Source organism: Oncorhynchus mykiss, chromosome 4 (genome assembly GCF_057628025.1).
Source record: "Oncorhynchus mykiss isolate SJ-2025 chromosome 4, ASM5762802v1, whole genome shotgun sequence".
Classification (NCBI taxonomy): Eukaryota; Metazoa; Chordata; class Actinopteri; order Salmoniformes; family Salmonidae; genus Oncorhynchus; species Oncorhynchus mykiss.
Window position 1 is genome coordinate 22,820,944 of NC_143025.1, and position 15,843 is coordinate 22,836,786.

At 43.4% G+C, this 15,843-nt stretch overlaps 1 protein-coding gene across 1 annotated transcript in view; it reads left to right on the forward strand.

The window, feature by feature from the left end:
• LOC110521537 (ephrin type-B receptor 1) overlaps positions 1–15,843 on the forward strand; it is a 176,993-nt gene that overhangs the window by 95,626 nt on the left and 65,524 nt on the right. Inside the window, exons 4-5 of the mRNA XM_021599141.3 lie at positions 3,329–3,484; positions 15,050–15,385. Coding sequence (XP_021454816.1) covers positions 3,329–3,484; positions 15,050–15,385 — 492 coding nt within the window. The remainder of the gene's footprint in view (positions 1–3,328; positions 3,485–15,049; positions 15,386–15,843) is intronic.

Sequence of the window (15,843 nt, forward strand, 5' to 3'; positions counted from 1 at the left end):
TCGTTTTACTGTGGATATAGATACTTTTGTACCTGTTTCCTCCAGCATCTTCACAAGAACTTTGCTGCTGTTCTGGGATTGATTTGCAATTTTCACACCAAAGTACGTTCATCACCAGGAGACAGAATGCGTCTCCTTCCTGAGCGGTATGACGGCTGCATGGTCCCATGGTGTTTATACTTGCGTACTATTGTTTGACAGATGACCGTGGTACCTTCAGGCGTTTATAAATTGCTCCCAAGGATGAACCAGACTTGTGGAGGTCTACAATATTTTTCTAAGGTCTTGGCTGATTTCTTTTGATTTTCCCATGATGTCAAGCAAAGAGGCACTGAGTTTGAAGGTAGGCCTTGAAATCCTTTTCTGGAATTTTCAAAGCTGTTTAAAGGCACAGTCAACATAGTGTATGTAAACTTCTGACCCACTGGAATTGTGATACAGTGAATTATAAGTGAAATAATCTGTCTGTAAACAATTTTTGGAAAAATTAGATGTCCTAACCGACTTGCCAAAACTACAGTTTGTTATCAAGAAATTTGGTTGAAAAAATTACTCCAACCTAAGTGTATGTAAACTTCCGACTTCAACTGTATATACCATTGAGCAGATGCTTTGATCCAAAGCGTCTTTCAGTCATGTGTGCATACATTTTACATATTTTATTTTTGATTTCATTTTTTATTTCACCAGGTAGCCCTGTTGGGAACAAGTTCTCATTTACAACTGTGACCTGGCCAAGATAAAGACAAGCAGTGTGACAAAAACAACAACACAGAGTTACACATGGAATAAACAAATATACAGTCAATAACACAATATAAAAATCAATATACAGTGTGTGTATATGCAATAAGATTAGGGAGGTTAGGCAATAAATAGGTCATAGTGGCAAAATAATTACAATATAGCATTAACACTGGAGTCATAGATGTGCAGATGATGATGTGCAAGTAGAGATACTGGGGTGCAAAAGAACAAAAATAAATAACAAATGGGGCTGAGGTAGTTGGGTGGGCTATATACAGATGGGCTATGTACAGGTACAGTGATCGGTAAGCTGCGCTGACAGCTGATGCTTAAAGTTAGTAAGAGATATACGTCTCTAGCTTCAGGGATTTTTGCAATTCGTTCCAGTCATTGGCAGCAGAGAAATGTCAGGAAAGGCAGCCAAATGAGAAGTTGGCTTTGGGGATGACCAGTAAAATATACCTACTGGAGTGTGTGCTACGGGTGGGTGTTGCTATGGTGACCAGTGAGCTGAGATAAGGCGGGGCATTACCTAGCATAGATTTATAGATGACCTGGAGCCAGTGGGTTTGGCGACGAATATCAAGCGAGGGCCAGCCATGTGTATGTAAACTTCTGACCCACTGGAATTGTGATACAGTGCATTCAGGTCACAGTGGTGGGTAGTTTATGGGGCTTTGGTGACAAAACGGATGGCACTGTGATAGACTGCACCCAATTTGCTGAGTAGAGTGTTGGATGCTATTTTGCAAATTACATCGCCGAAGTCATGGAACGGTAGGATAGTCCGTTTTACGAGGGTATGTTTATCAGCATGAGTGAAGGAGGCTTTGTTGCAAAATAGGATGCTGATTCTAGGTTTCATTTTGGATTGGAGATGCTTAATGTGAGTCTGGAAGGAGAGTTTAAAGTCTAACCAGACACCTAGGTATTTGTAGTTGTCCACATATTCTAAGTCAGAACCATCCAGAGTAGTGATGCTAGTCGGGCTTGCGGGTGCGGGCAGCAATCGGTTGAAGAGCATGCATTTAGTTTTACTAGCATTTAAGAGCAGTTGGAGGCCACGGAAGGATTGTTGCATGGCATTGAAGCTCGTCTGGAGGTTTGTTAACAGTGTCCAAAGAAGGGCCAGAAGTATACAGAATTGTGTCGTCTGCGTAGAGGTGGATCAGCAGAACAACATCATTGTTATGTACAGAGAAAAGTGTCGGCCCGATAATTGAACCCTGCGGCACCCACATAGACTGCCGGAGGTCCGGACAACAGGTCCTCCGATTTGACACACTGAGCTCTATCTGAGAAGTAGTTGGTGAACCAGGCGAGGCAGTCATTTGAGAAACCAAGGCTGTTGAGTCTGCCGACAAGAATGCGGTTGATTGACATAGTCGAAAGCATTGGCCTGGTCAATAAAGACGACTGCACAGTACTGTCTTTTATCGATAGCGGTTATGATATTGTGTAGTACCTTGAGCGTGGCTGAGGTGCACCCATGACCAGCTCTGAAACCAGATTGCATAGCGGAGAAGGTACGATGGGATTCGAAATGGTCAGTGATCTGTTTGATAACTTGGTTGTCAAAGACTTTAGAAAGGCAGGGCAGGATAGATTTAGGTCTGTAACAGTTTGGGTTTAGAGTGTCTCCCCCTTTGAAGAGAGGGATGATCGCGACAAGGTTCCAATCTTTTGGGATCTCCGACGATATGAAAGAGAGGTTGAACAGGCAAATAATAGGGGTTGCAACAATTGTGGCGGATAATTTTAGAAAGAGAGGGTCCAGATTGTCTAGCCCAGCCGATTTGTAGGGGTGCAGATTTTCAGCTCTTTCAGAACATTTGGGTGACGGAGAAATGGGGGAGCTTGGGAAAGTTTCTGTGGGGGGTGCAGAGCTCTTGGTCGGGTTAGGGGTAGCCAGGTGGAAAGCATGTCCAGTCGTAAAAAAATGCTTATTGAAATTCTCAATTATCGTAGATTTACAGGTGGTGACAGTGTTTCCTAGCCTCAGTGCAGTGGGCAGCTGGGAGGAGGTGCTCTTATTCTCCATGGACTTTACAGTGTCCCAAAACCTTTTTAAATTTGTGCTACAGGATGCAAGTTTCTGTTTGGTCCTGGGATAGAACCGGTGGACACCATGTTGCAAAACCCATTATCTACCAACTGAGCTACAGAGGACAACTGTGTTTCACTGTAATTCCAGGACCTATTACACGCCATGTTATTGCCACATACTCAGACTGAAAATAATCTGTTGTTCTTTTTGGAGTTACAGTATTTTTTGACAGCAGAAGAGGTACTGTACTAAGGCATAGAGAGATATAGTGAGAGAGGTTGATTGGTGATTGGGTGGTTGATGATAATGAGGCAACTTAAATGATCTTAGTCAACCCGTTACGTAACCTCTTAGTCAACCCGTTACGTGATTTCCAGGCTTTTGTGCAGGAGGAAATGTCTGATTTGCGAGACTCACCCATGGGTGGAGTAATGGTAGTCTCCATGTTGCGCCCTGGATACAGTACACTGTGGATGTTGATGAAGAGTCTAAATGCTCTGTTCTCTCTGTCTTTTCTTTCTGTCCTCCATGCAGCGTGTCCCCAAGGGACGTTCAAGTCCACCCAGGGGCCAGGGCTGTGTATGCAGTGCCCCCCCAACAGCCGCTCCACTGTGGAGGCTGCCACTATCTGCGGCTGCCGTAACGGATACTACAGAGGAGACATGGACCTGCCCGAGGCCTCCTGCACCAGTAAGTCTCACACTCCATTTAATCAATGGGAAAATACTTTTGAAGTTCATTTTCATTTGGAAAGGGCGTGCTCAATATCAACTGTTTTACACGTGCTGCTTATTCGGCACTTCCCATGCTTGACTGCAACAGAGTAAGTATAGAACCTGAGGGATGCGTGAATGGCCACCCCCTCCTCTACCAGCTTCATTTTTAATACTCACTCTTTAACACAAGGTCCAGTCAATGAAGTGTGAGAAGGAGAAAGCACTCTGGTCTAAACAACTGCCGGACCGAAAGACTTTATGATTCCATCGATGGATGAGCAGCTGTTCTAGGTCTCTCTCCATCTGCCCCATTGCCCCAGATCATATCAATGTAGGTTGATACATGAATACCATTTAACTGCTGTCCCTGAGGTTGAGCCAGCCACTCCAACCACTGCCCTAAAACGCCCTGATTCAGTTCCCTTCAAACCTACAGGGACAGAGAAAGTGGGGCACTGCGCTATGTAGGTGACCTGGATAGACAAGTACTAGGGGAAAATAAGACATGGTCACCCCATTCATAAGTAGTTGAATATGAAACTCCTTTGTGAATGAAAGGCTGATGGGTCAGAAAACACAGTCTATTGAACCATTGTTGTTCTATCCAGACCCCTTAGACGTGCTATTATAACGCTTCTGTTTCACCAAGACTCTTCCTAGAGCTGGCCGCCCGGCCAACCTGAGCAATCGGGGGAGAAGGGCCTTGGCCAGGGAAGTGACCAAGAACCCCATGGTCACTCTGACAGAGCTCCAAAGTTCCTCTGTGGAGATGGGAGAACCTTCCAGAAGGACAGCCATCTCTGCAGCACTCCACTAATCAGGCCTTTATGGTAGAATGCCCAGACGGAAGCCAGTCCTCAGTAAAAGGCACATGACAGCCTGCTTTGAGTTTGCCAAAAGGCACCTAAAGACTCTCAGACCATGAGAGACAAGATTCTCTGGTCTGATGAAACCAAGATAGAACTCTGGTCTGAATGCCAAGCGTCATGTCTGGAGGAAACCTGACATCATCCCTACGGTGAAGCAGGGTGGTGGCAGCATCATGCTGTGCAGATGTTTTTGAGCAGCAGGGACTGGGAGACGAGTCAGGTTCGAGAGAAAGATGAACGGAGCAAAGTACAGAGATCCTTGATGAAAATGTGCTCCCGAGCGCTCACGATCTCAGACTGGGGCGAAAGTTCACCTTCCAACATGACAACGACCCCAAGCACACAGCCAAGACAATGCAGGAGTGGCCTCGGGACAAGTCTCTGAATGTCTTTGTGTGAACGAGCCAGAGCCCGGACTTGAACCCGATCTAACATCTCTGCAGATACCTGAAAATAGCTGTGTAGCAACGCTCCCCATCCCACCTGACATAGCTTGTGAGGATCTGCAGAGAAGAATGGGAGAAACTCCCCAAATACACACACACACTTGTAGCACACAAGATTGAAGCGTCATACCCAATAAGACTTGAAGTTCAGCAAGGTACTGAGTAAAAGGTCTGAATTCTTATGTAAATGTGATATTTCAGTTTTTATTTTTAATACATTTGCAAACATTTCTATTTTTTTTTGCTTTGTCATTATGGGGTGTTGTGTGTAGATTGATAAGGGGGGAAAACTATTTAATCAATTTTAGAATAAGGCTGTAACATAACAAAATGTGGAAAAAGTGGTCTGAATACTTTCCGAATGCACTGTAACAATAACGTTTAAGAAGCACTGGATTTTCTGTGTTTTTTTTTATTTGTATAATGTTTATTAATTATGGAATTATGAAAAATATGAATAACATTTCACCAATGAGTCCACTAGAGTGTGGGGTGCTTGTCTTTTCTCTCTCTGGCCTCTTATCTCTGATGGTGGTGAGGCGCTGGTGAGGGGCTTTTCTCACTCCTTTCATGTGACTTTGCTGTGACTAAGAGATGAGGCCTGGACTCCTGCTGGGCCTGGACTGTCAGTGCCGTTCCAATCCTGGGGCCCCGCTATAGAACACTGCAGAAGAGCTTCAGGAAGGCCTTTATCCCTTCTCTCTCCTCTTTCTCCATTCCAGCTCCACTTTCTGTTTTATTGTGATTAGCAGGATGAAGGTACTCTCTCTGGTTCTAGAGTTGGGTCTTAGAAGCATCTATAGGTCCGCTGTGTGTGTGTGTGTGTGTGCAGTACAGTACAGTACAGTACAAGTCAAAAGTTTGGACACACTAACTCATTCAAGGGTTTTTCTTTATTTTTACTATTTTCTAAATTGTAGAATAATAGTGAAGATATCAAAACTATGAAATAACACATGAAATCAGGTAGTAACCAAAAAAGTGTTAAACAAATCAACATTTATTTTATATTTGAGATTCTTCAAAGCAGACACCCTTTGCCTTGATGGCAGCTTTAAACACTCTTGACATTCTCTCAACCAGCTTCATGAGGTAGGAGCCTGGAATGCATTTAAATTAACAGGTGTGCATTGTGAAAAGTACATTTCTGGTATTTCTTTCTCACCTCGGATTGCTTCACAGAGTTAAAGTAACAGACACATCTTAACATCATGTGTTATTTGTGTTATTTCATAGTTTTGATGTCTTCACTATTATTCTACACTGTAGAAAATAGTAAAATAAAGAAAAAACATTGAATGAGTAGGTGTGTCCAAACTTGTGTGTGTGTGTGTGTGTGTGTGTGTGTGTGAAATGGTAAATTACTGTTTGTAATGGTTCTTTCTTTCACAACAATTACCCTCTGACACACATGCTCACCTCCGCCCCACATCTATTCTCACACTCGTATCCCCCTCTCTCTCTCTCTAGTTCAATTCAAATGGCTATTAGCTTTATATAGATATTTCAACTATCACGTTTCAGGGGCAGACAAAGACAGGTCAAGGGCAGGCAGTGGTCAATAATACAAATAGGTGTGGCAAAGGTGCAGGATGGCAGGCAGGCTCAGGGTCAGGGCAGGCAGAAAAGGTAAAAACCAGGAAAACTACAAACAGAGAACACAGGTATAAATACACAGGGGATAATGGGGAAGATGGTCGACACCTGGAGGGGGTAGTGACAATCCTAAAGACAGGTGAAACAGATCAGGGTGTGACAGAAACGTCATATTATGGCTACATACAGTGTTGTAACGATGTGCCAATAGTTAAAGTACAAAGGGGAAAATAAATAAACATAAATATGGTTGTATTTATAATTATGTTTGTTCTTCACTGGTTGCCCTTTACTTGAGGCAACAGGTCACAAATATTGCTGCTCTAATGGCATACTCTGGGATTTCACCTAATATATATGGGACTTTATCAAAATTGGATTTGTTTTCAAATTCTTTGTGGGTCTGTGTTATCTGAGGGAAATATGTGTACACATTTGGCAGGATGTTAAGAAGTACAGCTCAGTTTCTATCTCATTTTGTGGGCTGTGTGCGCATGGCCTGTCTTGTCTTGAGAGCCAGGTATGCCTTCGGCGGCCTTTCTCAATAGCAAGGCTATGCTCACTGAGTCTATACATAGTCAATGATTTCCTTAATTTTGGGTCATTCACAGTGGTCAGGTATTCTGCCACTGTGTATTCTCAGTTTAGTCTTTCTCTCTCTCTCTCGTCCTCCCTGACGCATAATCTCTCGTCCTCCTTGAAACATACTCTCTCTTGCTTGTTCTCCCTGTCTCACTCTCTTTCCCTGTCTCCCCCTCTCTCTCTGTCTCTCTCTTTCTTTCCCCCTCTCTCTCTGAAATCAATTCAATGCAATGGGCCTTATTGGCATTGGAAACATGTTTACATTGTCAAAGCAAGTGTAATAGACAATAAACAAGGGAAATTAGCAATCAGAAATTTACAGTAAATATTACTCACATTTTATTTTTTATAATATAGAATGTCAAATGTTATTATTGGCAATGTACAGTGTTGTAACTCTCTCTCTCTCTCTCTTTTCCTCCCTGACAGTCTTTCTCTCCTATAATGTGTCTCTCAGTGTTTCCCCTCTAATCCGCTAGCTGTTAACTCCAGTGAGACAGTACTGAGACCGTGCGGAGGAGGCTGAAAGGCATGTGGGTGTAGTTGAAAAGAGCTCCTGACTATAGGGCCTTTACTCTTAGACAGGCTTTGTTCCACCACAGCCGTCACTGGGGACCCTGTGCTGTGACCATTACCAAGTCATCAACCATCCAGACTCACACAAATGTCTTCTTCTCAATTTTATGGAAATAGAAAACACTAAAAAAGTAAAGATGTGAGAGAGAGAGGAACGATGCTAATATCAGACACAGGAGGCTTCTGAGGGGAAGACGGCTCATAATAATGTCTGGAACGACATCAAACCCATGCATGTGTTATTTTATTTTATTTTTTTGCATTTTACCCCTTTTTTCTCCCCAATTTCATGGTATCCAATTGTTGTAGTAGCTACTATCTTGTCTCATCACTACAACTCCCGTACGGGCTCGGGAGAGACAAAGGTTGAAAGTCATGCGTCCTCCGATACACAACCCAACCAAGCCGCACTGCTTCTTAACACAGCGCGCATCCAACCCGGAAGCCAGCCGCACCAATGTGTCGGAGGAAACCGCACCGCCACAGGAGTCGCTGGTGCGCGATTAGACAAGGACACCCCTACCGACCAAGCCCTCCCCTAACCCGGGCGACGCCAATTGTGTGTGTCGCCCCATGGACCTCCCGGTCGCGGCCGGTTACGACAGAGCCTGGGCACGAACCCAGGGACTCTGATGGCACAGCTGGCGCTGCAGTACAGCTCCCTTAACCACTGCGCCACCCGGGAGGCCCGAAACCCATGTGTTTGATGTAGTGTATTTGATACCATTCCACCAGTTCCACTCCAGCCATTACCACGAGCCCGTACTCCCCAATTAAGGTGCCACCGACCTCCTGTGATATCAGAGTAAATGAGATGCTCCTCTTACTTTCCTATAGTGCCTGTAAAGTTTTTCCTTACCATTTCATAAACATTTTGTCAATGTGATTTGAATTTGTGGGTGTTTGTTTGGAGTATTATTCAGAAACCAACCTTCCCCTTTTCATCTACTCCCACTCACCACTTTGACTATTAAAAGTGTTCAAAGACAGAGACAGCAGCTGCATGACATATGATTACAGTAGTGAAGTGTGCAGATATGATGCTGAAGCTGTAATCAATGTAATGAATGCATGGTTTCTGACTGTAGAGTGTGGCTGGCCACCCGTGTCCTTATCCTCTTACTGTTTATGTAAATCAGGATGTATCAGCTTAAATAATTATTCCCCCCACTGATGTCGAGTGCTAATTGAGGACAGTGTGAGTTCGCTTGAAAACGCTGCACAGTTGTGGAAGGCAGATCTCTGAGGAAACAGTGTGTAGCAGAGCTAACCTGAAGCCAGCCTCGTAGCGGGTGTACATCTAAGCATCCTTGTTCAGTTTGCATGTTATTGACTCACATATATTTATTCTACTTACTATTCACCAAATTAGCTTAGAGATGAAGGTGAATTTCAGAAACACAAATAAACACACCCACCACATACAAGCAGTACGCACTTACACACACACACACGTTAGTAGTATACACACGTATACTTTCTCTCTCTATTGGTTTCCCCTGCTCACGGACTGTGCAGTAGAGCAGCTGTTAGGCTGTGTGTAGAATCAGTGTGAGCGAGGCAAGGCAAGGTGTGTGTAAAGTGGGCTGGTGTTCTGCTGCTCCCTCTGTCAGATTAGAAGGCTGATGGGTTGACACTCTCCCCACACTGTCAGCAGGAGAGCAACGCTACGCTATAACCACGGAGCTGCACTGGTGAGCCTCCATGCTCCTTCAAAGACCTATCACTCACTACTACACTTCTTAAACATCAGGTGCCCATCTATGCCCCCCTATTGGAACTTCCTGTACACCCTCCTGGAAGCCCTCATCAGGCCCCATCCTGGGCCTTGCCATACTGCTGGAGAGAAGAACATTGATGTTTGTTTAATTATTCTAATTGAAGCGGCACCCCTACGGCAAGCCAGCAGTGTTGCACAGTGTGTGGACTTGACACAACATTGACGGTAATTACCTGGAGTCAGATAGAGAGACAATAGCTATTACTCCATCAGGGAAAGGAGTGATGAGACCATTCTACACTCACATAGCTCGCCTCACGCAAAGAGGCAAGCATCTTAATGTCTGCAGCTGGAAGATGAATTCCCCAGTCTGTGTGGTCATTTGTGGTCACACATGCACGCACGCAGGGCAGCAGGTAGCCTATCAGTAAGTGTTGCTAGCTTGAATCCCTGAGCTACCAATGTGAAAAATCTGCCAATGTGCCCTTGAGCAAGGCACTTAACCCTAGTTGCTCCAGGGTCACCGTTAATAATGGCTGACCGTGACCCCAATCTCCAAGGCTCTCTCAGGGGGATTTGGGATATGCAAAAAACACATGTGTGAAATAGGACAAATGTAAGCACCGACCAAATAAAATGTTATATTATTACAATATGCACATGTAAAAACATGGGCCTGGTCATGTCTAGCCCACTCACTCAGTCTCATGAAATATGCAGGTAGCATAGAGCCTCAGTTACCCTCTTCCCTTTGCTTTCACACTCAGACATAGACAGCTACAAAAGGTCATGAAAACATACAAATAAAGTGTTGCTCCAGACAGATTGAAACTAAAACGGCCTCTCATGGGTTTTCCTCGAAAGGTAAGGTTGAATGTTAAAGCAGCCTTGGCATCTTTAGAGCAGACAGTTTCAGACTGCTGTGCCCCCTTGGGTTTTGATATACAGTAGCACATGGCAGAATCACTGAGGACTGTAGAGTCTAGATTGACATTCAAAAAGCTATTTGTCTCTGAGACATACCCATTAAAACCCTACTTCCCTTGTTCTTTATTAGGACATCCGGTCATAGAATCCTGTTTAAATCCAGGCCCACTGGGCAAAAACTGGTGGAATCAATGTTGTTTCCATGTCATTTCAACCAAAACATGTCATTTAATCAGCGTGGAAAACCTGATTGGATTTGCAAAGAGTCATCAACGTAAGGGAATTTGGTATTTTTTTCCCATGTTGAATTCACGTTAATTGATAATTCAAAAAATATATTAATCAAAACTCGACTTGATCTGACGTCTGTGCCCAGTGGGGGGGCAACAGTAATGGTGAACTACCAGACTTACTAGCGAGATACTCTGTTGCTGTACTATAATATAATGTATTAAAATGTCCCGGTGGAAGAAAACTTTTCATTTAGTCATATCATGGCCTTTTCTAAACACTAAAGGGCAGTTTTGTCATGGGCCTCTCCACAGGGAATCTGGAATGCCTGATAATACAGATCAGTAGAGTCCGGCCTGTTATTTCCCTCTGGGCGCATTCCGGAATGGCATCAGCGGGAAAGAAGGAGAGAAACGACCGGTCCGGTCAAGGAAGAAGTGTGTGATTGTTAGCGTGTGGAGTCGCGTGCCGACACACTTCCTGACGTTGTCTTGGTGTGCTGTGGGTTTAGCCTTTGGCTCTTGGTCTTGCTGGGTGATGGTGATGTGATGGGCCTCTCTAGTTACTGCAGAGTAGTTTGGACAGTCAATACACAAGATTCCTTTTTTTGTAGTTGTTATTTTGCTCACATAAATGAATACAACCTTCAAAGAGTTTTGGGCTTTTGATTTAATCTATGGTGGCGGCTTGTACTTAATTATTCTGTTTCTCCGTATGTGAACTGTTATTGTAACTCACAGTTGATGAGAAAAAAGTCCATTCTACACTTAAATTGCATATTTGCTAAAGAATGTTAGCTAACCCTGTAACTCTCACTCTGAGGTCTCCTGGTATGGTTGTACAGAAGGCTGGTGATCCATCAAAGGCTAGTCAATGGCAAAACGATTACCCCCCTGTTGTGTCCCTGAGGGCAGGGGCACGAGGCGCAGTATCAATTACCCTCAAGTTAATTAGCATAGATCTACAGACCAGTCTGAGGGTCTGGGTGTCGATAACTCAGCTTGGTGCAGCCCTGTGCCACTGAGCCAAATCAACCCCGACTCCTATAGCTGATGGGACAGTGGGGGAGAGGGAGAGAGAACACTAACTAACGCTGTAGACAAATTAGATTCCCTCGCAAATTAAAGAGGGGAGGTGCTAGTGACAATAATGGCCTGTAAATAAGACGTTAAGTAGTGATCAGATCAGCCTTCTCAACCCCTCCATGTTTTATTTTTGCAGAGCTGAGAAACACATCACAGACATCGCAACGGGATCTATTAAACTAAGACAGGCTTTTGGCTGAAAGGACCAGTGACCCTGTGTTATGTGAAGTGTGAACCGAGTCTTTCAATAAATCCCAGCTAAAAGAGTCTCTAATTGGCCACCCATGGCAATCAAAACCTACTTACAGCCATATCAAGATACAATTAGAAGGTACACAATTGCATGTATTAACAAACAGTAAGCAAGACAGATGGATTCCCTATACAGTTCACACTGGCTGTGAGTTATGAGTTATCATACTGTATCATACCTCCTCTGGGTGGTCTATTATAGAGCTGCTGTATGGAGCAAAGCCACTCTTCTCCACAGCACCTGACCGTTACTGTTGTAATCCACAGACTCAGACTGCTGGCTCTGCTTCACATAGAGAAACAGAGAATGTGAGGAGGGTGATCAGGAGAGAGAAATATAAAAGAATAATGACCAATTTCCATACATTCAGATCACAGCCGTGACTTACGGAGATGAAAGGGAGAAGACAGAAAAAGTGAATCAGAGACAGAAAAGCCAGGCTGCTAAGAGATGGTCAGACCCCTGTGTGTACATCGGCAACCGCTATCAGAAAGGCATATGTTAAATTGGTCAGCCAACCCAATGATCTGTCAGTTCCTCTTGATTCACTGGTAGAATGGTCAAATACAAATTGGAGTCCCACAGTGATGGTTGGGCTTCGTGAAATTGTAAACATACACATACAGTAACAACCGACTATTGTGAATGAAATATTGAGGTTTTGAGAGAAGCATACAGTACAGCCACCATAGGGAAATATGTCCACAAAAATATGATTGGACAAGAACTGTGTGATGATAATAGTTTTAGTCTCAAGCACAGAGATGGAAACAGTGCACAACAAAACCCAACGTCCCTGGCAGGGATCACAGAGCCAGCCAGTTCAAATGAGTTCAAATACATGAGAAATGTAGTGAGAACTGTTTCAGCGTTCCAGTATGAGTGAATGTTGGTGAGAGGGATGAGGTTGTGTAGGAAGGTTGGCTAAGAGGGGGTGATTGAGTGGTGTAATTTCAGCTCCCATGCTGCGCTTTGTCATGTTAATGGTATTGTAACACTGTTGCAACACATCAACATCAATAACACATGGGGCTAAATGGCAGCTGAATACCCCATGAAGTCTAATAACCAGTGGGGGATAATTTCTGTGAAAAGCATAGCAGTGGCATACAGTACCAGTCAAAAGTTTGAACACACCTACTTATTTCAGGGCTTTTCTTAATTTGTACTATTTTCTACATTGTAGAATAATAGTAAAGACATCAAAACTATGAAATAACACATATGGAATCATGTAGCAACCAAAAAAAGTGTTAAACAAATCAAAATATATGTTATATTTGAGATTCTTCAAAGTAGCCACCCTTTGTCTTCATGACATCGTTGCATAATCTTGGCATTATCTCAACCAGATTCACGAGGTAGTCACCTGGAATGCATTTCAATTCAAAGTTGTGCCTTGTTAGAAGTTAATTTGTGGAATTTCTTTCCTTCTTAATGCGTTTGAGCCAATCAGTTGGAAATCAGTGGAAATCTGTCCTTTGGTCTGAGTACACATTTGAGATTTTTGGTTCCAACCGCCGTGTCTTTGTGAGACAGAGGATGATCTCCGCATGTGTGGTTCCCACCATGAAGCATGGAGGAGGAGGTGTGATGGTGTGGGGGTGCTTTGCTGGTGACACTGTCTGTGATTTATTTAGAATTCAAGGCACACTTAACCAGCATGGCTACCACAGCATTCTGCAGCGATACACCATCCCATCTGGTTTGCGCTTAGTGAGACTAACATTTGTTTTTCAACAGGACAATGACCCAAAACACACCTGCAAGCTGTGTAAGAGCTATTTGACCAAGGAGAGTGATGGAGTGTTGCATCAGATGACCTTGCCTCCACAATCACCTGCCCTCAACCCAATTGAGATGGTTTGGGATGAGTTGGACCACAGAGTGAAGGAAAAACAGCCTAAAAGTGCTCAGCACATGTGGGAACTCCTTCAAGACTTTTGGAAAGGCATTTCTCATGAAGCCGGTTGAAAGAATGCCAAGAGTGTGCAAGCTGTCACCAAGGCAAAGGGTGGCTGCTTTGAAGAATCTCAAATATAAAATATATTTGTTTAACACATTTTTGGTTACCACATGATTCCATATTCGTCATTTCATAGTTTTGATGTAGTCACTATTCTTCTACAATGTAGAAAATAGTCAAAATAAAGAAACACCTTTGAATGAGTAGGTGTGTCCAAACTTTTGACTGGTACTGTAGATATATACTATTTATAACAGGTCAAAAACATAAACGTAACATGTGAAATAGCCTATTTCGCTCAAATGATGTTCACAAATGTGTGTACATCCCTGTCAGTGAGCATTTCTCCATTGCCAAGATAACCCATCCACCTGACAGATGTGGCATATCAAGAACCTGATTAAACAGCATGATCATTGCACAGGTGCAACTTGTGCTGGGGACAAAACAAAAGGCCACTAAAATTAGCAGTTTTGTCAAAAAACAATGCCACAGATGTCTCTGCTGTTGCCAGAGCTTTGAATGTTCATTTCTCTACCATAATCCGCCTCCAACGTAATTTTAGAGAATTTGGCAGTACGTCCAATCGGCCTCACAACAACAGACCACGTGTAACCAAGCTAGCCCAGGTCCTCTATATCCGGCTTCTTCACCTGCTGGATCATCTGAGACCAGCCACCTGGACAGTTGATAAATCTGAAGAGTATTTCTGTCTGTAATAAAGCCTTCTTGTGGGGAAAATCATTTTGATTGGCTGGGTCTTGCTCCCAAGTGGGTGTGCCTATGCCCTTCCAGGCCCACCCATGGCTGCGCCCCTGCCTGCCCAGTCATGTTATATCGCTAGAATAGGGCCTAATGAATTTTAATTGACTGATTTCCTTATTTTAACTGTAAAACTGTAACTCAGTAAAATCGTTGAAGTTGTTGTATTTTGTGTTTATTTTTGTTCAATATATTTATGGTTCTGACTGAATGTAATGTACATTATGTATTTGTCAACATTAAAGACGACTGGTAAAACAGAAGGAGTTAAATTACTCGTGTGTGCATATTTTTTGACTGCAATGGTGGCATCAGTGCTATATATCTACATCTGAGTTAGTATTATTTGTTGATCACTATGGTTGATCCTAATATTTCTTTCATATCAGAGTGCAGTGTCTTTGTGCCGTGTCATATTAAAGTAATAGCCAGTTGCTGAAACAGTGCTACAAAAATGCCTAGAGACACCATACTACATACTGTACAGTATATTCATGTCTGCACTGCATTCCCTCTTCCTATCCAGGTGTCCCCTCTGGTCCCAGAAACGTCATCTCCATCGTCAACGAAACCTCGGTGATCCTGGAGTGGCATCCTCCAAGGGAGACTGGCGCCCGTGATGACGTCACCTACAACATCGTGTGCAGGAAGTGTCGTGCAGACCGGCCATCATGCTCCCATTGTGATGACAACGTGGAGTATGTACCCAGGCAGCAGGGTTTAACCGAGACCAGGGTGTTCATCAGTAACCTGTGGGCCCACACCCCCTACACCTTCGAGATACACGCTTTCAATGGAGTCACCAACAAGAGTCCCTACCCTGCTCAGCACGTGTCCATCAACATCACCACTAACCAGGCTGGTCAGTGGCATTGTACAGCACCATGCGTTGTGTCTCACACCATGTGTTCATATACAGCCTCCACTGGCAACCATTATAAAGCTTTGTTCTGGGAATCAATTCTTCAAGGCTTACATTATATTAATCTTCTAAATGATTAATGGTATCACACAACAACACATCAGTACTTCTGACATTTCTTGTTTTTTAAGCTGGAGACATTCTTGAACCAAAGACAAACTTTTGATCTTTTGTCAAGACTGTTGTGGATTATTCATTATGTTTTTTAAATATTCAAACGTCACAAATCGGTTTATTCGTTGTATGTCCTTCAGAGCATAGACACCATTCTGGAGGTAGAAGTGTTGTCACACAATGCATATTTATATCGCTTTATTTATGCTACTAAAACATCATATGGACTTAGTAATTTAAATGTGAGGTAAATAGTATCTGGCTCTGTCAAGCTTGTGTCGGTT